Source organism: Crocodylus porosus, unplaced genomic scaffold, assembly GCF_001723895.1.
Source record: "Crocodylus porosus isolate Cpor-Errol unplaced genomic scaffold, CroPor_comp1, whole genome shotgun sequence".
Classification (NCBI taxonomy): domain Eukaryota; kingdom Metazoa; phylum Chordata; order Crocodylia; family Crocodylidae; genus Crocodylus; species Crocodylus porosus.
The window spans coordinates 22717707-22743813 of NW_017728916.1; the positions used below are offsets into that span (position 1 = coordinate 22717707).

The window sequence follows — 26107 nt, forward strand, 5'->3', positions numbered from 1 at the left end:
CAGCTGACTTCCTGCCCTTTGGGCAGGGGACTGGACTCGATGATCTCCCGAGGTCCCTTCCAGCCCTGATGTCTATGAAATCTGTGAAATTTACTTTCAACCTCAGTCTTCTGAGCTAGGGACAGAAATTACACATAAACTGGTACAAGTGATTGGAAACTGGTTCAAATCTGTAACGCAACAGAAATTCCATGCACAAAAATGCTTTCAAAATGGCCAGAACCGGTTTAAGATAAACACGGATGGATGTGGATCAAACTTAACTGATTTAGGTTAAATCCATTTATTGAACCTCTGTCCCAGATCCACTCCAGATTCAAGTTAACTTACAGTCCCCCAGTATCCGAAGATGCTTTGAACTCCCCTGCAACCCTCCCCCCCTTTTGCATGGTGGGCAGGCTAGCCTTGACCCAAGCTGTCTGCTCCAACCAAGCAGGGAGGCATGCTCTAGCACCCCCTGGCTTCTGGCATGTGACTGCATTTCCAGAACTAAAAGTAAATGTTTGTTCATTTGCTTATTGGTTCAATCTATTCAGCTTAGACTAACCTGTGAAGATTGAATTGATTTAGCCTCAGGCTTGTTTACTGTCTGTATTTAGCTCTGACGTCATAGGATAATAAGAAAGTAGGGATGTAAAAAGACCTCAAAAAGTCATTTAACCCAATTCCTTGCTCAACACAGGATTATCTGCAACTAAACTATCCCAGTCAAATGTCTGTCTAACCTGGTCTTGCAAATTTCCAGAAATAGAGATTCTACAACCTCTATCAGCCTTATAGTAAGAAAATTCAGCCTGATCTCCAAAAATGTTTATGCTGCATTTTGCAGCTATTGCTTCTAGTCATATCCCCTACAAGAACAGAGTATAATCAGCATTCTCTTTATAAGTACACTTCAGTTATTTGAAAATTGTTATCAAATCCCCCCTCAGTCATCTCTTCTTTGGACTAAATAATTCTACTTTTCAGCCTTACCTCTTAAGTCACATTTCCCAGGATCCAATGATTTTTGTCACTCTCCACTGGATTCTAATTTGTCTGCATATTTCTAGAAGTGTACGGCCCAAAAGTGGGTACAATACTTCAGGTTGCCTTCTATACAATGAGGAAGTGCAATGCCTAGCCATTACTGAACTAGTATACTTTAACTGTATTAGCCCCATGGACCATTAGGCTCACAAATTTTTTTTTTTAACTTAGATGCAGGCAGGGCTGTCCCTAGGGAGCAGTGGAAGTGGTGAATCAGGGCGATCGCCCTGGGCCCCACGCTTTGTGGGGCCCCTCGGAACTGAGCAAAGTGGCCGCAGTGACTCCGTGCTGCTGCCGGCTTCACATCTGGCCACTTGCTCCCCTGCTCCCCCCTGCTGCTGACTTCCTTGCCTCTAAGAATATATTGATTGAGTTTCCAGAAGAGATAAAACTGGAGGAATAACAAGCTCTCTGGAGAATATGATGAGAATTCCAAAGAATCTTAGTAACTTAGAATACTGGACTAAAAAGAATGAAATTCAGCAAGGAGAAAACGGAAGATGCTCTATCTAAGGAAGAAAAATGCCTAAGCAAAGTATGGGGAAAAATAGGCTAGGTAGTAGTGATGCCAAGAAGGATTTGGGAATTGTTACAGACAACAAACTCAACAAAGGTCCAGCAATGTGAAGCTGTTGCAAATAAAGCAAATGCAACTTTGACCGCATTAACAAAAGGATTGTATGCAGGGCACAGGAGATGGTAAATACTACTCGGAAGTGGTTAGGCCTCTGCTGGAGTAAATGTGAACAGTAATGGACACTACATTTTAAGAAGGATGCAGAGAATCTAGACATGAGCAACAAAGATGATAAAATAGTTGGAATACAAGTTATACAAGGAAAACAGTGCTTAGATTGGGAAAAAGAAGTTTAAGGGGAGCAGGGGAACATGGCAGCACTTCTAAGTATTTGGAAGTTTCCCATAAAAGAGAGGGAAAACAACAACAACAAAATGGGATTTAGATTAAAAGTCTTTAAAATAAATAAATAAATAAATAAATAAATAAAACCTCCACTTTTCTAATTGTAAAACCCATAAACCATTAGGGAAGTTACAGAATTTCCTTCACCGGAGGCTTCGAAAAACAGGCTGAATAGGCATTTGTCTAGGATAGTTTAGAAACAATGCATCTTGAATCTGTCAGGGGACTGGATTGGAAGACCCTTGAGGTCCTCCTCCCCAATCCTCTGATTCTATGCCAGCATAATAATAGCTTAATGCAGCAGGACTATTTTCTGTAGAGTAAAAGCAAATCCTTTGAAAAGCTCTAGATAAAACATTTCAAAGCTAAAGGTTCAAATGAATTTAGCAAAAATTAATGCTGAGTTTCTGTAGAAATTGTATAAATTGATCCATTGTATATATTTTTCCTCATCCCCACTCCCAGCAAACTATATACCAAACTCCTCTTCTCTGTGGATAAGTATCAACCTCAGTTAAAAAGATTTTTGCCCAGAAACAATGCCGGAACATTAAACAACAGAGAATGATGTGCTTAAAACAACGCAGCTGAATCATTTTGTTGGTCTTTACTTTGTTATTTAAAGACAATAATTAGCTATCTTCCATGAGTTGTGTAGATACAATGGTGACATTTACCATAGATTTCAAATAAATATAATTTGAGTTTTGGTTTAGGTTTACTGTAGAAGTAAAAACCATTATTGTCTTTAAATAACGAACTAGGGTCTCTCTTTTTCTTTCAGAGGGTTTTGCACAGGTAAACTGGTCTGCCTGGGAAGAGTTATTTTCAGGATTAAGAACATAACTTATATGCACACAAAATATATGTGAAAACTTAAAATTAAAATATACTTAAAAATACATTTCTTATAATCCCATAATCTAGAACAGCCTAATCAACAACTGAAAGAGAGTGCAAGTACTAGATGGTGAAATAGGGTTTAAAAGTAGAAACTGCACTCACTAGAATATTTAAGCTAGACCTACAGCTCCAACAAACAAGTAAAAATGAGGAAGTTTCTGTTATTTTTCTGACTGTTTGTAATCCAGATGGTAAAAACTTAGGCTTGGTAGGGGCAGGTAACACATTTGTCTTCAGAACTATCAGTCAATCAATTCATGTCATTGTTTCCCCTAAGATCCTTCTAGGTCTTGTATATAGACTCAGCCCAACTTAAGGTGCAGAAAGAAATGACAATATTTGTCTGTCCCCTGAAAGCACTCTACAGCTGTGACCAAACAGAAGTGAACACCTGCAAAATGCTTTAAAGGGCTTGATCCCACAAAAATCTGAACCCCCATTGTGTGAGGGCTCAGAAGAAGACATTTCAAAATATAGCATCTTTAGTAACTTGTATCTGTACTGCCTCCCAGACTTGGAGCTGTTTTCAGAATGGGGGTGGAGGGAGTTCAGCCTGAGGTTTTTCCAATCAATGCTGGAGGATAGGGTGGGTAGATTGGAGCCCTCGCCCCTTCACACACACACACATCTCACCCTCCAGCGTCAGCTGGGGAACCCCTAGAACAGCTCCCTGTGCTCCTTTTCCCCACTCCCATTCTGAAAAGACCTCTGAGGCTGGGAGGGAGGAGGGGGCATTGCTAGGGGAAAATGGTTAGAGGCTCTGTAGCTAGCAGCTGGGTTGACCAACCCTCCCTCCCCCCCGGGCCCAACAGTGAACTTCTGTTTGGTTTGGGGGAACGTTGTAACTCAGAACGCTACCTGCAAAGTGTTATGAGTTATAGCGGAGAGCTGCTGTTCTGTCTGTGCCCTAAAGTAACTGACATCCTTCCACAGAGCTCTTGCTGATTCATCTACTTATTCTTGCTAGTGAGTCAAAAATGGTTAGGAGGTTCCTGCCCCCAATAACAGCTGTTTTGGTGAAGGCATCTGCTTTTCTGAAACAGTTTCACTTCCTTGCTAGTCATATCCTGCAGTGTTTTCATTCATTTTTTACATTCTTTTCCTAGAGAAAAACTGTCAGGGGTGGCAGAGTAAAGAGAATTTTGTTGCAAAAATGGGAAAATTCATTACCATGTAACCTGGGTGGTACTCCAAGAGGTACCCCCTCTCCAATTGAAGGGATCAAAGCAGGTGCACATGCACTGTGGAAGGTGTAGGGACTCTCCTTCCCCTATACAGCAGAGCCAGACCACCAACGGGGACTTAACCATATACTTTTTAATGAAAGAACAATACTGGGAACATAACCAGTATAAACCAGGGGGTATAGGGGACACTACAATGCCCCAAGGGGCAGGATTCAACAAAGGTTAGACACTTAGAATCATAGACATATTCATCCAGTTGACAAAAGACAGGTTTAACAAAATATAAAACTCAAACAGCAGGACAAACAATACTGGTTGGTGAAATATAAAAGGCACAAAATACAAAATGTCAAATAACAAGGAAAATAGGACCTCTGTACCTGGAGGGGGAGAAAGGGGAAAACACAATGACCCCTTTCCACTGCAACAAGAGTTTCTCCCTGTTACTTCACCCACCCCAGCCAAGACTTGAGCTCAGACCTCCCACATAGCAGGTAGAAACTATACCGCACAGCCACCAGTGCTGGTACTGTGCTAAACTGCTAGGGGTCTTGACCTTCCTGGAGCCCCGGCCTCAGATCGTGCTGCATGGTCTCTTATTGGAGGAGCTGGAAGCAGAGCTGGGAACCTCTCAGGTAGCTGTTCAGATCCTTGCTGGAGCTGGTGAGCCTCTCCTCCTGGCCACAACCTCTCAGAGGGGATCCTGGAACCCAGCAGGGAACCTCTCCTGCCAGCCGCACGCCGTGCTGCTGAGAGTCCTACTGCTGCCTGCAGGGCCCGCTCCTTCAGGCTCTTCTGGGGCAACTGCTTCCACCCCACTGGCCCAGCTCTTTGAAGCTCCATCTTTGTGGTCCCTCACTGGTCTTTCCTGAGTCAGCTGCGCTGCCCCTTTTATCCCCCTCCAGGTGACCCAAAGGGCCAATCAGGGGACATGGAGGGTGAGTCTCTGGGGCCTGACTGGTGGGGAAAGGGAATCCCAAGTCCTCCAATCATCTTTTACCCTTTCAAAACCCCTGGGCTAAGTCACTGCCCCACTATAACTGTATAGTTTTAATTCAGCTACCTGTATGTCTGTGTGTGCATTCATACTTGTGCATACATCTGCACATATACATGTGGTTTACATTCAATCTTAATTCTAATGATGAAAAGCATTGTATTCCTAATTTGGGTGGAGCTCCAATTTTACAAAAAATGCAGGATATTCTCAAGCCCCTACAGTTTACAACTCCATATTACAACTTTCCCATAGTATTACTTCAATATTTTTCTGCTTTTTATTGTACATAGCGAAGTTATCATTTTACTATAAAATGGATAGCATTATCAATCAAAGGTAAAAATGGGGGGAAAAATCAAGGGAGATTACTGTAGCAATCATCTGGGATGCAGAAACTATATTTGCTTTCTAGCAAACAGCTTATCAGTTCCCTGCTTTTACTGTTTATCCAGATCCTTGTACTATGCACATCATATTTGAGGATCAAGCATATGAACCTTTTCTGGGGATAAGCAACATAAAGATAAAACCTACCAGACTACCAGAGTTAAACCAAAGCCATTACTAAATAATAGCTATTTTATGCTATAAAAGTGGAAGGCCATTAAAAAGGAAACATTCAATCCTAGTTAATATAGGAATGGATTATATTTAAGCCTAGGAGGTAAGGTTTTTTTATTATATAAAATAATTTCATTTTTTATTGTAATTTGTGCCTCTTTTGGCCTGAAATGTTGCCCAACTTTCAGGACCTTGTGGATTATTAGGAGGAGAAATTGATGCCAGTCAGTTATTTCTTCAGTGCAATCCTTTTCTTAACTTACGAAGTCTGGGTAGGGTGGCACCCTAGAGCACTTTTAAACACACCCTGGGGGTGGGTTGTGGGGGTGGCACTTTAATTACAGCAGCTCTGAGTGTTATTGTAATTAAAGTGCTGCAGTATCTGATGTATCAGTGTCCCCATTCTTCAAAATGGTGGTGGGGATGCTTGAACTAAAGCTCATTCGATGAGCTTTAGTTCAAGTGCCCCTGCCGCCATTTTGAAACACGGGGACACTGATACATGAGACGTGGGAGGCTTCTGGAGCACAGTAATTACAACACTCCAGCAGGCTCATTTAATCAAGTCTGCTCTGATGCACTGTAATTACAGAAATTATCACCTTTCTTATCTTATAAAAATGTAAAGTTGTTTCCCTGAACACAGTTAATCACCAGGCTGCTTGCAGACATTAAAAGACCCCCAAAAAGTGCTTTATCAGAAGCAGCAGTGCATTGCTTAGACCTAGCTCTGCAGCATCTGTATAGATAGGGCGCTTCAACAGGGCCTTTTGGTGCTTTTAGCTAAACGTGATTCAATCAACTATTAGAAAAAAGCACCAAAATAGCCGCATTAAAGCACTCAATATGTACAGATGTCAGGTGATCCAGGTCCAACTAAGGTGCTGCCTCTTCTGGGTGTGTGTAGGGCTTGGCATGTGAATACACTGAGTTTAAAATAAAGTGCTGGTTTTTTTTAATGTCTGCAAGAAGATATACTTTCCTGTCAAAACTCTTCACAAAAGAATCTCCATCTCTTGGCTTCTTCCCAGGGCCATGAAACCAGTACATCTCTCTTTTTTTGGGCTTGTTGCTTGCTTCCAGGATGATTCTGACAAATATGGTGTTTAAGTAAATCTCCTTAATTACTAGGGCTGTGCAAAACAGCACTGTTTTGCTTTGACTTCTGTTTCAATGTTTCCACAGAGCAGTGTTTCGTTTCAAGTTTAGTTTAGTTTTGAAAGCACTGTTCCATTTCATTTCATCTAAACAGTTTCACTGTTTTGATGCTGTTTTGAGTTTTGTCCACACCCCCAGAGGAGTCCAGCAGAGCTCTCCTAGGGGTGCAGATGGGAGGCTGCCACTGCCACCTGGGACCAGCGCTGGGAGCTGAGCCCAGTGGAAGGAGGCAAAGCACAGCCCCGGTGCTGCGGTCCACTTCCCCCCATTAGGCTCAGTTCCACTTGGCTGCGAGCCACTGGATGCTGAGCTTGGTGGAGTGAGGTGGGGCACAGCCCCGGTGCTGCATGTCCCCTCCTTCCACTGGGCAGCAAGCTGCTACATGCTGAGCCCAGTGGAGGGAATGTCATGCAGAACCAACAGTGCATGCCACCTCCCTCTACCAGACACCAGATGGAGTGCGGTGGCAAGCAATACCAGCACTACATGCCATCTACCTCCACCGTGCAGCAAGCCACTGGGTGCTGAGCCCAGTAGATGGAGGTAGACGGCAGCCCCGGCACTGTGCACCACCTCCCTCCACCAGGCTCAGCTTCTAGTGCCTCCAGTCGCATGGAACTCAGCCCACTGGCAGGAGGCAGAGTGCAGTGCTGGCTCTGCCCATCTCCCACCACTGGGCTGGGCTCCATGGGGCTGGTGGAACTGATCGGAGCACAGCCCAGTTTCTAGATGTGGGCAGAGCTGGGACTATGCTCCCATTGGCTCTGCCAGCCCCACGGAGTGAAGCCCAGTGGCGGGAGGCAGGGAGAGCCAGGTCTGCACTCCCCATCGGGCTGAGCCACATGGAGCTACAGAGCTGATTGGAGTGCAGCCTTGGCTCTCCCCTGCCTTCCACCACCTGGTTGCTGCTTCAAAACTCAAAATGTTTCAAAACTTTCAAAACATTTCAACTGGCCTCATTTCATTTTCAGGCTGTTTCAAAGCCCTTTGTTGTATTTCATTTTTGCTGTTTTGAGCTTGAAATGAGTCAAAACAACGTCAAAACAAAACAGCCAGCAAAATTTTGTACAGACCTATTAAATACCAATATCCTCCAGAATAATTTGACTACTGCAATCAGTGCAATTTAAAAATTTCAGGAACAACACACAAAGAGGAAACTTGCTGACTGCACTTGTTGTTGAACCAGCTGATTCATATCGGCTTACATAAGACTTAGGTAACATGAATAGCTTAATCCTATATATTATGACACAACATGCAATAAATATTATATAAATACACAATTTCATTATGATTGTTACTATAATTATAATTAATACTATCTTAAATCTTCTCCTTTGGCTTATCTAAATACTCCTAAAAACTACTGTTGTATCATCTATACAAAGTGAAAGGGGTTAAAAAGAAAATATAATAAAACACCAAAATGATTCACTTTTTGTCCCCACAAGTGAATGGAAATATCAGAGGTTACAATTCCACAAAGTTTTAAATTTAATTTTTTGGCAGCAAATCATACAGTTGAAATACACATCCAAGATATTAATAGTAAAATATAGATGGAAGCGACCTCAGGAATTTATCTATTCCGACTACCTGCAAAAGGCAAGAACATCTATGGATACAGATGAACATTAAGGTTGTGTGAAGTTTCAGTAGCCAATTCAATTCAGAGGAGATTCAACCTGATTTGGAGGCTAAATCTTCAAATCTGAATTGAATCGGGAGACCCATTAAAAGCTCTGAATGAAATCTGAATTGATTCAGAGATTCAGCCATAGACTAAACAGGCAGCAGTCCTCAAGGATGATGGACACCAGCTGGTAAGTCTGTTGTGGTGGGCAGAGGTGGGAGGGAAGGGGCATTGGGAAGGCAGATCAACACCCCCACAGCAAGGGAGGGATTGGGGCTGGGGCTGGACAAGCTGCCCAGCCGGGGGGGGACATGCAGGACTCGAGGAGTGGGGCTCCCATCACTGCATGCCACCACATGCTGCTAGTCCGGGAAGGCATGGAAGCAGGTGTGTGCCCCCGGATCTGTGGGGGCCAGGTTGCGGTAGGCTGCACTATGGGAGGTTAGACCCAGTTGCCTGCCACTGGGTTGTGTTCCACGGGGCGAGTGAAGTCAGAGTTGCACTCCAGGTGGCTAGCCCCAGCTGCAGCCCACAGCACAGCCCTGGCTCTGCCTGCCCCACAGAGCACAGTGGAGTGGAGGCTATGGGTATCCACCCTAAGAGTCCCCATAGGCCCTGCCACCAGCTCCTTCCCAATCTGGGTACACATCTGCCATCATGCCCTGCCACTGCTCACCCAGCCAGGTCATGGCGGGGCAAAGCCATGGCTTGTCTGGGAGGCACAGGGAGACTGGAGTGGCTTTCACTGCTATGCGCCCACTCCTAGTACTGCCATGCCCGCATCTTGTGTCCCCCACCCTGGCTGGACCAGCAGCGGGAGGGTATAGCCCCCCACTCCTAGTGCCTTCTGCTGCCCTCCTGGAGTGCAGCCTGGCCCAGCCTCCCCGCACAGATCGGGGGCACATGCTTGCTCCCATGCACTCCCAGACCAGTGATGCATGGCAGTGTGCAGTGGCAGGAACCCCTCTACCTGAGTCCTGCACCCTCCTGCCCTGGCTGGGTAGCTGGTCACAGCCCCAGCCCCAATCCCTCCCTTGCTGTGGGCGTGTTGATATGTCCCCACCACACCACTTCCATCCCCCCTCCACGCACCACAACAGACTTACCAGCTGGAGGTAGCTGTGTCTAGCATCCACAAGTACTGCTGCCTGTTTAGCTTATAGCCGAATCTCCAGATCCAAATTATCTGAATTGAATTGGGACAGTGACTCGAATCACTGAATTGAATCACTGTTCCTCTGAATCGGCCAAATCCAAACTGAATACTTGCTGCTTCGCACAGGCTTATTGATCATCAACCTCTTTATAACCATTCATTTTGTATTTGAAGACTGATGTCAAATCCTACTCAGTCTTTCCTTTTCCAGACTAAACCATCCTACTTCTTCCAACCTTGCCTTGCATATCATTTTTCTAAACTTCTAACAATTTTTGTTTCTCTCCTCTGAGCTCTTTCCAATTTACCCATGTCTTTCTTCAAGTACAGTCTATTATGAAATAAACTACATAATGAATCATCCTAACCACTGTTGGCAAACAAAACAGAAAACATGACACTCACTCACAGAGTGGTGATTTAATAAATAAAGCGAAAGATGGCATGCATATTTCTTATGATTGTCTATTTATCTTCCTTTTTGCTTTTGTATGAGAATGGAAATACAATAAAATCTCTGCTATCTGGTGTTTAACAACCGGAATAGTCCATTAACTGGAGTTTGTGGCCAGCCAACTGGATATAGGGAGGTGGAGGGGGAAAGCACCCACGCGGTGGCTGCCACTACTACCCAGTAGTACCCTGTGCTGCCGCTGCTCCACATGCAGCCACCACTGCCACCCCACCTCTCCACTCCACAGGCTGGGTGCAGGAGGGGGTGGGGGAAAGCTTGCATACACCACCCTATGCTGTTGCTGCTCCATGTGCAGCAGCCGCTGCCACACACCCCCTGCCCTACCCCTGCCCCACATTATCTGAAAACCCTGCCAGGTTATTTCAAATAATCAGAGTTTTTACATAACAGGCAATCCCTTTACCCCAGGGATGCCGGATAACGGAGATTTTACTGTACAGAAAAGTTGTTTTCCTGCATATGCAAGGTTCAAAGTTATTTCACAACCAAAGTATAATATTAATTTCCAATAATGTTGTAGTAATATAAAAAATAAGAGAATATTGTATTTGCATAATTTTCAGATGGCTGTATAAACTGCTCTTCCTTAATCACGAATAAAAAAATATTGAATTACAAAGAAGGCCCAATAGTCACAACAGGGACAAGGGTGTTATGATAATCCAATAATTACATTTGATTCTTAGAAAAGGGGGTATGTGGAAATCTGTGTTTCTGTTAATAATTTTTAACTCTGGGTTGGGTATAAACACAAAGCTGTCAAAGATTAAAGTCTTTGATTTCAGATGCCGATGGCAAAAGGTCAGATGACAAAAGGGTCAGAAGCTAACACAACAAACTCTGTGGTTGTAATTTATGCCTCTGTATTAACAGTGTTGCATATACACACCCCTATCTGTGCCTCATTTCAAATTACTTGAGTTCTCATACGGAAGAGACAAACTGACCTTGATGGCCCAGCACAAAAGATAAAGTATCTATAGTAATGAGATTAACTAACTTTAGTAAAGTTGTAAAATTAAATACGCTACGCGTGCCATCCTGTGACCAAACAGAACCAGTACCATCCAAGTAAAAATAACCCCCCTTTTTTATGAAACCTGAGCAAACAAAGAAAGCACAAGTGCCAGCTCATTAATTATTTATAATTGGCATATAGTAATTGGTCACCTGTGTCAGATAAAACTTTGAAGAAACTTCCGCCCAAAGCAGAGAACAGAGAACTATGTATACACTCAAGAAGAACAGATCGTGCACGAATATTTCTCTCCGCCTATGTTATCTTTTTGGCGTACCCCCATTTATCTCTCTATCTCCGATGTTATCTTTCTTATCAAGAGCTCCTGTTAATCTGCAGACTGCAACGGCTTATATGAATCGCTAGGAAGCAACTGTCTTACCCACCCTGTAAATGCTGGGTAACATGATATCTACATGCTGTAACTGAAAGAATAAATCAACCCCACTGCCTGCGCTTTAGCCATCAGAAGTGTAAGTAAAATAAATCTTTTGTAAAAACATCACGCTGTGTTTAAATCATCCTGACTCCTGTTCACCGTTATCACACACCTGCCCGGTCATAAATCCCCCTCCTCGCACCAAGCCGGTCGTGCCGACCCAGGCTCGCAGGTCAAGGGTGCACCGGCGTTATGGGGCACAACAAAAGCAAAGTTGCTGTTTAGTTTATATAGTGCCAAGCACCCTGTTGATACACAGTGGGAGTGTCTACATGAGATGCTATGTCACTGAACTATGGTGACATAGCTTGTCACTGTGGCGACATCGTGTCAGGGGGCATGCACCATGACACTGACTGACATAGTAGCAACAAGCTACTGCACAGTAGCTCATTGCTATGACTCAGTTGGGTCGGAAACAACCCATGCACTGCCAGGACTGTGCAGTAATGGCTGCACTGTCATTTAGTACTTGCTAAAGCTCCGGCTCTGTGTGGGGCTAAAGCAAGTGCTAAATGACTGTGCAGTAACAACTGTGCAGGTGGGGGCACATGTAGACACACCCAGTAAATAACTATTTTTTTGTCTTAGCTACTGACACAGAAAGCTCTATAGCATAAAGATTTAATATCTGCTGCAAGGAGGTCTCTGGAGAGCATCCCATGTCAGGCCATAAACATCAGATGCCCCATGACAGCTTTAAATGAAGAATATTGATCTAAAATATATAATGTAATCTTTATGTGGTTTGAACAGCTTACCAGTTACAGATGATACTGAAATCACATGGTTAATCTTACATTGGGTGAATAAGTCACTTATTTGATTTTGTATGAAGTTATGTAAACAGGTTATATCAAATTATGTATGTAAATTTAGAAAACAGAAGAGTCTAACTGAAGTGTCAATACCTAAGACCAAAAAAAATAAATAAAAAAATTCTACGGCCTCAATCAGCATACTAGGCCTCCCTTAGACTGTAAGATTACTTAATTCTAATGTAGGTTGCAGTTTTAGAGGTGCTCAGTTTTCTGGGCTTTATGTTGTGTTAACCTAATAAATATTTAAATTTGTGCCTGGTCTCTCAAACCATTTCTCCCCCTGCTTTGTAGAGCTCATGCCACAGTACTAGTGGAAATGATATAAATTGTTATTCTTCAGGACATATCCCTACTTCTGGTTGAAATGGTTGGGAAAGAATGTCTATTAATGATCATTCCATTATTGCCAACTACAGGATTCTTCCTATTTCATATACTTACCTTTAAAATATCTGATACTAGCTATTATCAGAGACAGAGTACTGGACTACATGGATCACTGTGAAGTAATCCTGTGCTACTATGTGAGTCTGGCATTAGCTATTAGCTGAAATTTCTCAATTTAGTAAAGAATATGAATGTCAGAATATAAGTCTCAGGATATGAATTAATCTCAGTATGTAAGATTTGGCTAACCTCTAAGGCTGGGGTTCTCAACCTTTTTAGACCCAAGACACTCCTCAGAAAATGACAGGTCTTAGTTTATACTTGTTTTTTTAACTACAGAAAAATAATAGAACATTTTTTTCTGTTACAAAGAGCTCAGAAAGACCATAATAGGTAAGAAAGTATTTACCATATTGAATTCCTATTCAAAATCTGGGTTTATCTTGCAAATCATGTTTGCACATTTTGCCTCCAGAGACAGGTCACCAGCATCACAAGAAGCTGACAAGAAAGACCTTACACTGGGAATGGCTTGGCTCACCAAAATTCAGATATTTTGCCTTGATAGCAGTATGGAAGTAAGTGTCATAAAGGATGAGAGGTGCAAACCATTCTGCCAAACCATTCCTCCCTTGCATTTAGAGAGACAGTATAACAACACTAATGTGATTCTCTTGAACTTGAGGTTGTGCACAACAGGACTGAGCTTCATTGAGTCCAAGATAGGGGCCCATCCCTTTTTTCCTTTCCAGAATAAGGAAATACTCTCTATACAACCCCATTCCCTTCAGACGAGCAGGAACCCCTACTGCTTTGGGCCTAGCAGGGAGCAAACCTCTTGTTGAAGCAACATCTCAACATCTTTAAAAAGGGACAGGAAAGAGGGAACTTGAGAGGGCAGTAACCTGAATTGGATGGTATAATAACTGGCCATAATAACAGCCAGACCTCAATGGAGGGGAAAAAAGGAGGACAGAATAAGAGAGATGGACTAAATCTCTTGAGAGCACCATCAAAGGTTTGGTCACTACAGAGTAGAGTAGAGAATGCCACACTAGAGGAATGCTTCTTGTGAAAACGCTGATGCTTCTTCAGTGGTTCTTGAAGCCAATACATGAATGAAGGAGAAGGAAGAGAAGAAGACTGTTGTAAATATCTTTTTACAGAATATAGCTCGTGTGTAGGGGAAGCTGTGTAGATTTTGAGGGAGCAATAGTCCACTAATGGTGCCAGTGGAGGCAGAGAAAACAGTCAAGATTCCAGTTCTGGTTGCTGTATCAAGTCACCTGGAGCTGTGAAATGTGCCAGCACTGGTGTAGACTCCAGGTCTGTTGAGTGGAATGAAGTGACCACAAAAAGTTGCAGTTTACTACAACTGGATACAACTTCATGAGAAGTTATTCTTCATGAGAAGAATATTGTTAGGACAATATTCTCAGTGGCAGTGCCGGAGGTGGTGTTGTGAGCAACTCATAGTGAGTGCAAGAGGCAATGCCAAGCAATATTTGGGACACTTATCCCTGTGCTTTCTGGGCAGTCCTAAAGCAGTTATCCTATGGCTGGGACAGTTTATTTGCAGATGCTCCTGCCTTGGTCATGGGGCTGAACTAGATGACCTCATGAGGTTCCTTTTAGCCCTACTTTCCTATGATCCTATGAAACTAGAAGCTGATGTAGGAGTCTCAGTATCAAGGCATTGTCAAGCTTCAGTGGAATCCTATTGGGGCCATGATGTCTTAGAATGGGGGGTTGAGGAAGTAAAGAAGTAGGCCTCCTCAGAGAAATCCAGGATGGGTACCTCCTGCATCCTTGGTTCTGCAATCTGCAGATGTCTTCTCCAGTGCCATTAGGTGGATAGTCTCCTCCAAGAGATGCTCCTAAAAGCCAAGCACATGGCAGGAATCTTGAGCCAGAGTGGGGACTCGCTAAGGGAACTAGATTTGGAACTGGGTCTTGTGCTCCCAGGGTGCCAGATGTGTCTTGTTGCTGGCTGCTGCTCATGCCAGAGCTCTAAGGAGCCTGATCCTTTTTTCTGTGGAGCAGCCCTTCCCTGTTGCCACCGGCCAGGCTGCTGGGCATGTCATGGTGACCCACACTGGGGTCTCCCTGAAGCATAGGGCTAGGTGCAGGGGAGGGACTATGGTGACATGGCAAGGGTCGGGGGCATGTTCACTTGTGACCAGCAACCAATCAGGGGTGGCCTGTGTGCCCAGCTGTGCTCAGCAGTCTCCAGCAACACAGCTAGCCTGTGGGGCCTGCTGGGAGGTGTGCAGGAGTGCCCCCAGTCTGCTGGCCTTAGACAGTGCAGGCTGCATGCATGCCCTGTCCTCCCCCACCCCCACACACACACAAAGGGTGAACATGTATTCTGTTCATTTCTGATCTATCTTAGGCCACATGTAGAACATGTATTCTGTTCATTTCTGATCTATCTTAGGCCACATGCAGAAATCTGTCTAGGTTAGATCAATTACTCCTCAGGCTTTTTGAACATCTGTACTTAACCTACTTGTACTGTGCTTAGTTTCTTTCATCTGGAACCTTGCTTACATTATAAAATGTATATCAAACATTTAAAAAGTCTTTTTTTTTAGGTTTAGAAACTACAAAGATCATTTCAGCTTAGTGCTCTCCCTTCCCATCATGACCCCTTATCTTATTTTTTAAAAATTAATCTCAGCTTGGCTGTCATAAGATTCCATTTCAAAGTCTTTGGATTCTACTTAATTAATCATTTTAGGTCCAGGCAATTAAATTGCAATATATAATTAAATCATAAGATACAGAGCAACAGAAAATACAGATGAAGTCCAATTAGCTTATGCAGCCTATTTCTGTGCTAGTGCAGAATAATTCCCTACAGTTTTGTTCAATCTACTTCGAAATGACTCAAGCAATGGGATTTTTAACCATTTATTTGAGAAATTTCATCATTAAAACATGTTCGTGATACTTAGCCAAAGCTTTCCTTCACTTAGTTATATTATTCCATCCTTTCCATGAGATCTAAATAATTCTTTCCAGTTTTAGGTGCCAATTTCTCTACTGTGTCATTAGGGTCAAGGTGGGGAGAAGTAGAATTCTCAAGTTTCTTTGTGCCACCCCTACCCCTCCCCAGCACTGGTACAAAACTAGAGGAGCATATAAAGCAATGTAGGCTTTCTAAAGGATTACATGTCAGTTAAAAATTGCCCCTCTGACACACACTACATACTGTAGTTCTGGGGTGAGGCTGATGCAGGTACATAGAGGTGCCAACTTTGCACTCATCTAACCATTTAACATAAATTCACTATAAGATCTAGGCCAAGTCAAATTAGTATTAGAAATATGCTTATATTAAATTAATATTAAAGGACTATTTTTTATGCTATTTTTTTACAGAAATTGCAATAGACTAACATAACATTATTGTTCAAGCTGACAGAAATGTAAAATGCCCACACAACATAATGAAAAATTATTTCAATTTTGAAACTGTATTATTATTTTAATAATCAAGGGTTATTTTATAACACAAGAAAGAAGTTTTTTTAAACTATGACTTTTGAATGCTCTTTTGGTACAGTTTTTTCCAAATTCTTTTAAGTTAAAACATTTTAATAGTAATTATAGGTGAATGAATTGAAATGCCAAATTACGAGTTAATTACATTTTATTAAAATAGACAAAGTGAAAGGATTTTAGTTTACTGCAGCACAGCTGTGTCAAAATATACAAGGGACACATTTCTCAGGTAACAACTTAAAAAGAGATTGGTGTAAGCAAACTTCACATTTCAGTTCTACATTCAGAGAATGTACATTACATTAAGGCAAACCAGCTGAAATATTCAACTTTAGCTGAGTTATGTAAAGGGCTTTGTATTATATATATTTCATCTTATTAAAAAGAAAGGGAAGTGACCATACTGCTCTATTCTCTTAATAAATATAACGTAACATTCTATATATAATATATTTTCACAGGCACTGTGGTTCAAAAAAGTCGAACATGGTGTATATATCCTAATTCTGTTAAAATTATTATATAATTTACTGTTATATATCATGTGTTGGCATATCATGATGAACCTTTTTTTCCTTTGATACAATAGGCAGATTAGTTTCAGTCTTTCATTGAATTAAGAAGGAAGGAAAAAAGGCTTCAGCACTAAACTCCAAAGACATTTTTTGTAGTTTCCTAAATTCATATTTTAAAAAAATCCTCATTTAAAAATTTTCTCCTAATCAGTAATACTGTCAGGTAACAGCAAGGCAAGGCATTAATTAACAGTCATCAAATTAAGAGGCACTCTTCATTTCTGTTACAGTATTAATGGTTCAAGAGTTAAATGTTTAGTTCATACACCACACTGTAATGGAGGACACTTAAGATTTTATGATAAATCTACAAAGCAATAAAATTGACATCTTTAGTACCTAAGCACAGTACTGCCTCATTTTAAGTAGTCCCCTACTGAGCATTGTTATAGCTACACATGGCAAATCTAACCTTTAAACTTTAATGTTCTTTGGTCTGGTGGATTTTTCTTACGATCTATTATTTCAACAAGGTAACATTCTTTTATTATAGCGGTGGGGTTCTCTAAATACGTAATATTTCTAAAATGAAGTTACAAAAGAGATCTGATTACTTGTGATGCAATTAAATCAATGTGTGACCTAAATATGTTCTTTGACAATCAGAGAAGGCTCACTTACAAGGTTCATGGCTCAGGCAATGCAAAGATGCCATAGATAAGACACCATAAAGGAGTATATAAGACACTAACTTTGGGCTTCAGTTAAAATGATATTTGTCTTCAAAAACCACAGCATTTAAAAGGAAATCAGTAGTCTCACTTTGGCCATGTAATCTCTTAGCACCTGGTAATATAAAATCCCCTGAAGATATACAATATAGACCAAGGAAACCAGAAAGCAAATTACATTGTTCGAGTGTACCGTACTTGAACTTGCTGTAAATGATGTTGAGTTTAGCTACTAGCACAGTGGCACTCCTACCCCCACCATTTCTCCCCAGTTTGGACAACAGCAGTGCATACTTTTAATATCTGCTTTACAGAGTTTGAATAACACTGACCTGAGTTTCTTGTTGGTAAGAAGATTTGACATTGGAGTTATTCTGAAATACTAACTGAACAGCAGGAGGAAGTTCCTCATCCATTACAATTCAAAGGGTCTCTCATCTCAAATGAATGCCATGGTTAAAACCAAATTATTTTTTGAAACCTGTAATTTTTAATAAGAGGCAGGAATAACTAACTAACAAGCTAGGAACCCAGCAGGAACCCAGCAGCTACTTCAATAATCTCAGTTATTAAGGCTTTAGTGGCCCCAATTCTGCCATATTTAGTCACATTAATTATACAGTACGGTACTAGTCTTATTGATTTAAATTGTGGTTTGTTTTTTCAGAAACATTATGCTACTTCATTGGGAGCCTTCTGTTTTGATGTGGCTATTATTCCTGGGACTACAGTAAAACAAGATTAATGATCATATTTACCTGAATCCGAGACAACTTTGAATTTAAGATGACTCCCCCCAAAGTAGTTTTTATATATGGAAAATTATAAATGCATTAGAATTTTCCACGTATAAAATCTAATTAGTAGAAGCTGATCTTAAATTCATCCTCGCCCTCCACTGTGGCAGGAAAAGCAGCAGTGTCACGAGGAGAAGGGCTAAACCCTCCCAGACTCCCCTGCCTCTTGCTCTTCCTGCCTGCCCTTCCTATCCCTTATCCCCCCATACCTATGCCTATCCCCCTCCATTGCCTGTCCCCTCTGATACTTGCCCCGCAATACCTTCCCCCCACCATCTGTCTTTTGCCCCACTGCCTGTGCTTATCCCCTCTATGCCCTGTCCTCTACCCACTGCAGCTTACCCCCCACTAGGGTGGCCATCATAGAGGACATTCCGGTTTTCTGCTACTCTGTCCTCTATTGATACGAAACTGGATGGATGCCTTTATGTTCTCTTTAAGAGAAAAAGAGAGGACATAAAGGCATCCGGTTTCATATCAGTAGAGGACAGAGGACAATCAGACTGTCTTCTGTGATGGCCACCCTACCCCCAACCCACTGCCCTTCCATCCCCTGCCTGTTGTTCAAACTGCATGGGGAGGAAGTGCCACTATTCAGTTAGCTAAACTCAGCATTATTTATGGCAAGTTCAAGTATGGTACACTGAAACAAAGTCATTCTGTGCTGACCCCTCATGCTTGTCCCTACACTTCCTCATGCTGACTGGGGAAAAAATCTTGTCTTGGATTTGAGTAAATATGGTATATACAAAATTCCCTTTTACTTTTTCTATATCTTTACTGAAGTTGATGCAAAAAAATTGAAAATATAATGGTGCTTATCTGAGGACAAAGCTAACATCTCCTTCCTCTAATTCAGCCTGATCAGGAATGGTTGACTTTCTAAAGGAACTGCACATACATCTGAGCACTATGTACAGCAGATTATGTAGAAGTCTACAGGCTACTTTTTGACACATATCTAAAAGTGAAACAGATCACAGAACTCTTCAGTCAACTGTAGCAGCTAATCTTTTTTTTAGGACTGAGTTATAAATTGCCATCCTTTATTTTTATTTTTTTCCATATTACTTTCTCTCTCTTCTTCTTCATCTTTCCCTGTTCAATTTAACCCTCTTTGCCCTTTTGGACAATCTCTGCTAGAGCTTTCTGCTCAGTGTTTCCTGGCAACTTAGACAACTTTCATGTCTGTTAACAAGTTTCTCTCTATTCCAGAACTTTTATCAAATACTTAAGCATATCCTCCCGCATTACCTACATCCCTTATATTCTGCCTGTTCATGTTTATTCATTCTTCCGTCCTACTACTAAGAACCGTGTCTGTAATGCTAACGTACTGCTTCAGGATGCACTACAGTGAAATACTTTCCAAACTCTGAGAAGGGCTAGTTTGCCCACCTGCCAAACTATAGTAAACTGGTGTGTGAGGAGTGGTGTTGCATGTTTCAGCTCAGTGCTGTCTGGCAGTTCAGTCAATTCATCCAATTCAGACATGCTCATAATATTTTACAACCTGTTTTCTTTTATTTTCAAATTACAAAAAGAGTCTACTGATTCAGTCTCCATGAGTTTCAGCTCCACACTTTAAAAAGGATGTAGAGAAGACTGAGAGAGTCCAGAGGAGAGCCATGTGCATGATTAGAGGTCAAGGGAGCAGGACTTATGAAGAGAGGCTAAGAGGCATGGCACTCTTCAGCCTGGAGAAGCGAAGGCTCAGGGGTGACTTGGTGGCAGCCTATAAGTATATAAAGGGTATGCATCAGGAACTGGGAGAATGTCTGTTCACTGGGAGAAGACAAAATCTAACGGTCACAAACTGTGGAAGACGGCTTTAGACTGGGGATAAGGAAAAACTTCTTTGCCCTCCGAGTCTCCAGAGTTTGAAACAGACTCCCCCCAGTGGTGCAAGCACCTACTCTGGATACCTTTAAGAAATGCTTGGATGCTTATCTTGCTGAGGTGATCTGACCCCAGCTGACTTCCTACCCCTTGGGCAAGGGGCTGGCCCTGATGATCTCATGAGGTCCCTTCCAGCCCTAATGTCTATGAAAGCTGTGAGTCAATCCAAGCAAAGGCAGCACATCAAAGAATGAAAGTCATCCTCAGCTGCTTAATAACAGTTTCTCCAGAAACCTACCATGTTTATTTTTTTTGTCACTGCAAGCAAAGCTTGCTGCTGAAGATTAGTTTGGCTAACACAGACCTAACAGAATCTACAATCCACTCAGATTACATAACGAAGAGAAAAAAGTTTAACAGATAATTATTCATCATTACATGTGCAATGTTTACTTGGTACATACACTGCATCTTTGATTCTACAATGCAGTAATACTCAGGACACAGGTCCTAAGTCACATGTGGTTCTTCATTTTATCACGTATACCTTTTCACAAAAACTAGCATAGATAGTATTTTGTGTTTTTTACTGCATTCATTGGACATGCCTTTCCTGTAATCATGAACACATGAGCACAAAATGTGTAATTACAATAATGCTACCCATTTAACTACAGAAATATATATATTTTTTCTTTTGAATTGGAGTATATTTGCCACAGTTCAGCCTTTGGTGACTGCTCATATGTGGCTATAGAAATGTGTGATGGGGTTCAAGGGGTGGCAGAGTGCAGACATCCAAGATTTTTTGAGCTTTGTTGTTTATTCATAGATTTTGTTTTAATTTCTAAATAGATTTTGACTATTTTTCAAATCAATACAGAGGTAACCTAAAAAGGAATTATACCTTTTATTGTTAATATATACACCTTATTTTCTCACTTATCACGTAACCTAAAATAATACATGCCTCTTGTTGTGAGAAGGCAAACTGAAGAGAAAAAAAAAGGTTTTTTTGGAGCTATGGTAGAATTCTGGCAGCACAGAGCAAGCAAAGAGTCTACACATCAGCACTAATCACCCTCCCTTTCCTGCTCAGCCAAAAGCTGCTGCCAGTTTGGCTGCAGCTGTGATAGGGTTAAGTCACTAGCTTGTGGCTGAGCTTCAGACTCCAGCTCCCTACCCACAGCCAGGAGGGAGCCAGCCCCCAAGCAGCCATTCTAGCATCTGCACACCTCCATTCCAGCATGGAAATCAGAATCCTCACTTAGAACATGCATCCCAATTTTGAATGGTTAATTTGGGGGAAAGGTGCATATAGTCTTTCAGTAAATGTATATCTTAAAACATAGGCTTGAATTAAAGCAAATCTTAAACATATGGATACATGTCTACTTCTTGTTGGTACAATATATAAATCTCATTAGAATACAGAGGCTTACATTTTCAGTAGTTCCAGTGATTACGTGCAGCCCATCATATGTTGATTTGATATACATCCCCTAAAGAAAGATGAAGAGAAGGAATAATTAGTATCTCTGTGTGGTCATCGCTACAAAAAACAAAATAAAACAAAAAATGCCAGCTCTCTCTTGTGCTAAAGTAAAAAGATAAAAGATATTTACACAATAATATTCAGAGAACATGATTTAATCTTAATAGTATTTCAGCAGATTGGAGGGAACTATACTGAATAAAAATTTCAAAACAAAATTAAAACAAATATATATTTCAAATCACTCAAAAAGCATATTTTCCATTTTAATGTTTCTTCACTACTTCCAGTACAAGAACATAAAAAAGTCTTTGGACAGGATTTAACAACAGGCATTAGCAAGTAACCTGGACACAATTTGGCATTTATTTATATATCATAAATATTTATATATACATAATTATAGATAATATCAGTGTGTGTGTATGTGTCAGTTTGTGTGTGTATATATGTGTGTGTGTGATCATACTATTATATACATGCACATACATATATAAAAGAAACAAATCTGTCAGAACCAATGCAAAGAACAGGAACAGAGACTTCAAATAACATATACTTTTGATTTAGCAGAAATAAAACTTGATAGGTACAGCTGAAGTGTCAGTAAGGTTCAGCTGCTAGCTTTCTTGGCTCTTGGGAAGTGGGTCAGCATTTATTTCACTTATCATCACAAGCGTCAGATTTTCCCCTAACACTGGCAAACGTCATATTGTACTGTTAAAACATATTCATTTACAGAATCCTGAAATGGAAGTTAAAATCTCAGAACAGGTCAGAAAGAGGGTTTTCTTTAATAGAAAATGTTGATCGTGAGGGAAAAATACCCAAAATCTGAAATATTTGTATTTCAAAGTGCTGCCATGGTGTGCCATGGGAATTGTAATTTTAATGTTTCATGTCCCCAAGGGTTAGACTTCCCAGTTGCATTACATCTCTAAGGAAACACCATGATACTTACCCTTGGGGAAGGAAGTTCATTGTGGAAGTTGCATGGAACATGCACAGTGCATCATAGTGAGTCCAGCTGGCGAAAAAGGGTAGGTAACCATTTTGCTTCAGTTGAAGGGGAAAAAATGAAAGGAGGTGAGTTCACCCCAGGTTAAGAGGGAAAATGCACCATAAAAATTACAAGGCCACAAAATGGCATCATCTGTAGCACTGTCAGAAAAGAGGTAGCAGTAGCAAAGAGGGGTCATAATCAATGGCAAGGCATTAAGCTGCGGTAGAGTCTTTGGGCTGTCTGAAAAGAGAAAGTGAATAAAGGAAAATCTTTCATGGCACAGTGAGATTCACAAGACAGTGAAAGTGGTGGGAAACTAGAAAGGATGCTGTTCTGATTGCCTTCTAACTTCAAGTCACTAAGACACATGAAACTGTTGCTTGACAGGTGATTGAGTGGAAATGAGAAATATTTCTCTTAGTACATGAGAAGCATGAGAAACAGGACCAGAGTGTCCACCTCCCTCCTTGGAATTAAACATAATGTGGGACTCTGATTGAGAAAAAAATGAAAAGCTGGAAGGGCTTTACCCACTACCACAGTGGAAAATAAATAGCAGTCTAGGATGCCTTCTACGGCTAAGTACAGACATTACACATAAACTGATATAAGTGATTGGAACCTGATTTAAACCTGTAGCAGAACAAAAGTTCAGTGCACATAGACTGGTTTAAAAATGGTGGAACTAGATCTATGATAGACCTGGATGGATGTAGTATCAGACTTAATCAGTTTACGTTAGGTAAGTCTATTGAACTTCTGTACCAGACAGCCTCCTGACTCAAGTCACAGTCTGCCAGCAGCCCAGGCACCTTTGTGGCCCCCCCATCTTCCCCCTCACATGGAGGCACACTGGAACTTGGCTTGCACTTGGCTGCTCCGAACTGTCAGCTGCAGGCAGGGGGGAAGGGAAAGAAGCGTCCGTGGCTCTGTATTTTTTATTTATTTATACAATGTCCCTAGGCAGGAGAGAGGGAGGAAGGTCTGCAAAAGGAAGGATCAAGCCCCTTCGAGCTCTGGCAAAGGCAGGTGCCCAACAGCAGGACAGGGCAGGCAGAGCAAGTGAGCAGTGGTTGAAGCATAGATGCTGACTTTTATTTTTGCTGGTGCAGGCTAATATGATGCCCTTCTCCACCCTCAACAGGAGTGGAGCCAAGCAGAACCTGTGGGGGGGGGGGCAAGAGTGAATGCATGCTGCATGCTGTGGGCTCAGGGCTCCCTGCCCTGATGCCCACGCCCTTCTGGGAACCCTGTGCCACCATGGTGAGGTGGTCCCCCCTGACACAGTAGTATCAGGGGTGGTGGCATGGTCAGCTCATATCTGCTTCCACCCCCCACACAAATCTGGGTGGCACATGCCTCACCATAACTCCCCACCCCAGGAGTGCACTCAGCAACACGGGGCTCCCCCACTGAAAAACTGCCTATGGTTGTGTCCCACTCCCCACACCGGCCCCAGCACCAATGCACCATCCTGGCTGGGCAGTGCTCCCAGGTCCAGCTCCTGCCCCACTCTCTCTCTCTCACTGTGGGAGCCTCTATCTACCCCCACCCGACTTTCCTGCAGGCATCTGGGGAAGCTGCTCTCCACCACTGCCTAAGGCTGTATTTCTGGCCATGTGCATGTGTGCCACAGCCTCGTGCAGGCTGGAACTCTACTAGCCTGCAAGGGGAAGGGAAACCTGTCATTTCCCACATTTTTCCATGGTAAATGGAAAACCTAGATCTCTGCACGATATTAGGAATCCAGGGAAAATGCTGTCCCAGAGTCGTGCAGCCCAAGACCAAGACTTGTTCCCATTTTGAGACTGCCTTTTCCCAAGGAGGGGCCAGGGCTCTCGAGCCCCTATGTACTCAGTGCCTATGGAGTGAGGACTGCTGTGCCCTGTCTGTGCTCGGCCTAGCAGGACCACGGTGCAACAGGGAAGTGAGTGGAGCTGCAGCCACTGCCTCACCATGCTATTGCCCCTGGCACCCAGTGGAGTAGTTGACTTCAGAGTGTGTGTGTGTGTGTCTGGCCAGTCTGATCCCAAGTAGGGCCATAGCATGGTGACTCAGTGATCAGAGCTGCTGCCACTGGCACTTGGTGGGGTTTGGGTGGCAGATGCCTGTGTCCATGTCCAACATGGGCCTGAGCATTCCTTCCCTGCACCACTCCAGGAAATCCAGGCAGGACAGGCACCCCCAGCCTCCATCACAACTCCTACGAGATGCCCATTCCCAGACTGCCCCCACTCCAGTACTTAGTGGACAGGTTCTCCTGCCTGGATCTTGATCTCTGGGCATCTCTAGCCTGGCTGGGATCCCTCATCCCATGAACTCCCCCCTGCACCCATGACTACTCACTCCTTCCTTCCCTCTTCCCCACTCTTAGCTTCATGCTGTGAAGCCACCTCCCAGTGATTTCTCAGAGCCCAAAATTATCATCAGCTCCTAGGCAAGGCAGAGATGCCCTCCACTGCCCAGTGGCCGATTCACTACTGCCTTCGGCTGTGAAGCTGTAGGTAAGAAATGAGGTTACCAGGTCACTGGATCTGCCATGGGTGCTGGATACAGAGCTTGCCTGGGCCTATGTGCAAAATTCAAATGACTGAATTATAATATCAGTGCCCTTTTGCACAAGAATGTAAATTCATGACGGGGACCACCTGAAACATAACAATACAGTTAATCTTATCTCTGACTTCAGTATCAAGTACAGCCCATTCCCAATTACTCTAAATTGATTATGAATAAGTACCCCTTTCAATGTGATTGCTCTTCCTTGTTATCAGATCCCTCACCAACTTAGGTGTCTGTACCAGTTGGAAAACATTTTGGATTCTGCCCAGTTATCACAACAACCTATACAGTGCCTTACAATTCAGGGTCTAAGGTGCTCAAGTCAAGTAATCAAGTCCTACAGCAATTAAATAAAGTATATCTCTAGTTTAGGGTGTTGGGCTCGAGCAATCAAGCCACTATAGTTAAGCAAATGACAAACCTCCAGAGTGATCAAGGGGTTTTGTGCATATCAGTTTCACCCACAACAACTAGAGATGGATCCAAAAGGCTAACATTTACTCCACAACCAAAAGACAATGACCTCCACATTGTCAGCTTTGCCTGATCTTCAACCCATCAAGAAAAATATGCTTTGAAGAATGAGTATAAGAGAAGGATGGAGCTGCCAGCAAGGCACGCTTATCTCAGAAGGGAAACACATGCTGATCCATCATAACCTGCACCCAGTTGACTACCCTCAATGACGGATCCATGCCGACGGATCCATGCCTGGTGAGAGGCTGCAAAGATCAGGACCGCTTCCTTGCCCATGCTGGTGAGAAAACCACTATTATGGCTAGCAATATACTGGACTTGATTATAGCTTGTTTTGTTTGTAGATTGCAATAGCCCACCTGTCATTTTCCTACATAGCTTGTTGTTTAGTTAATAAAGCCTTTCTGCTGATTATTGATGGAAGTGTTGTGTCAGTCTTCCTAAGCACTAAGCACCCCATTTTTAATTGAAACAATGGGGAACAGCTGT

General features: G+C 42.4%; 1 protein-coding gene across 1 annotated transcript in view; it reads right to left on the reverse strand.

Annotated features, from left to right (window-relative positions):
* Positions 1-26107, reverse strand: part of LOC109310851 (connector enhancer of kinase suppressor of ras 2-like) — a 248781-nt gene that overhangs the window by 81286 nt on the left and 141388 nt on the right. Inside the window, exon 7 of the mRNA XM_019536182.1 lies at positions 21524-21583. Within this exon, the coding sequence (XP_019391727.1) occupies positions 21524-21583 (60 nt within the window). The remainder of the gene's footprint in view (positions 1-21523; positions 21584-26107) is intronic.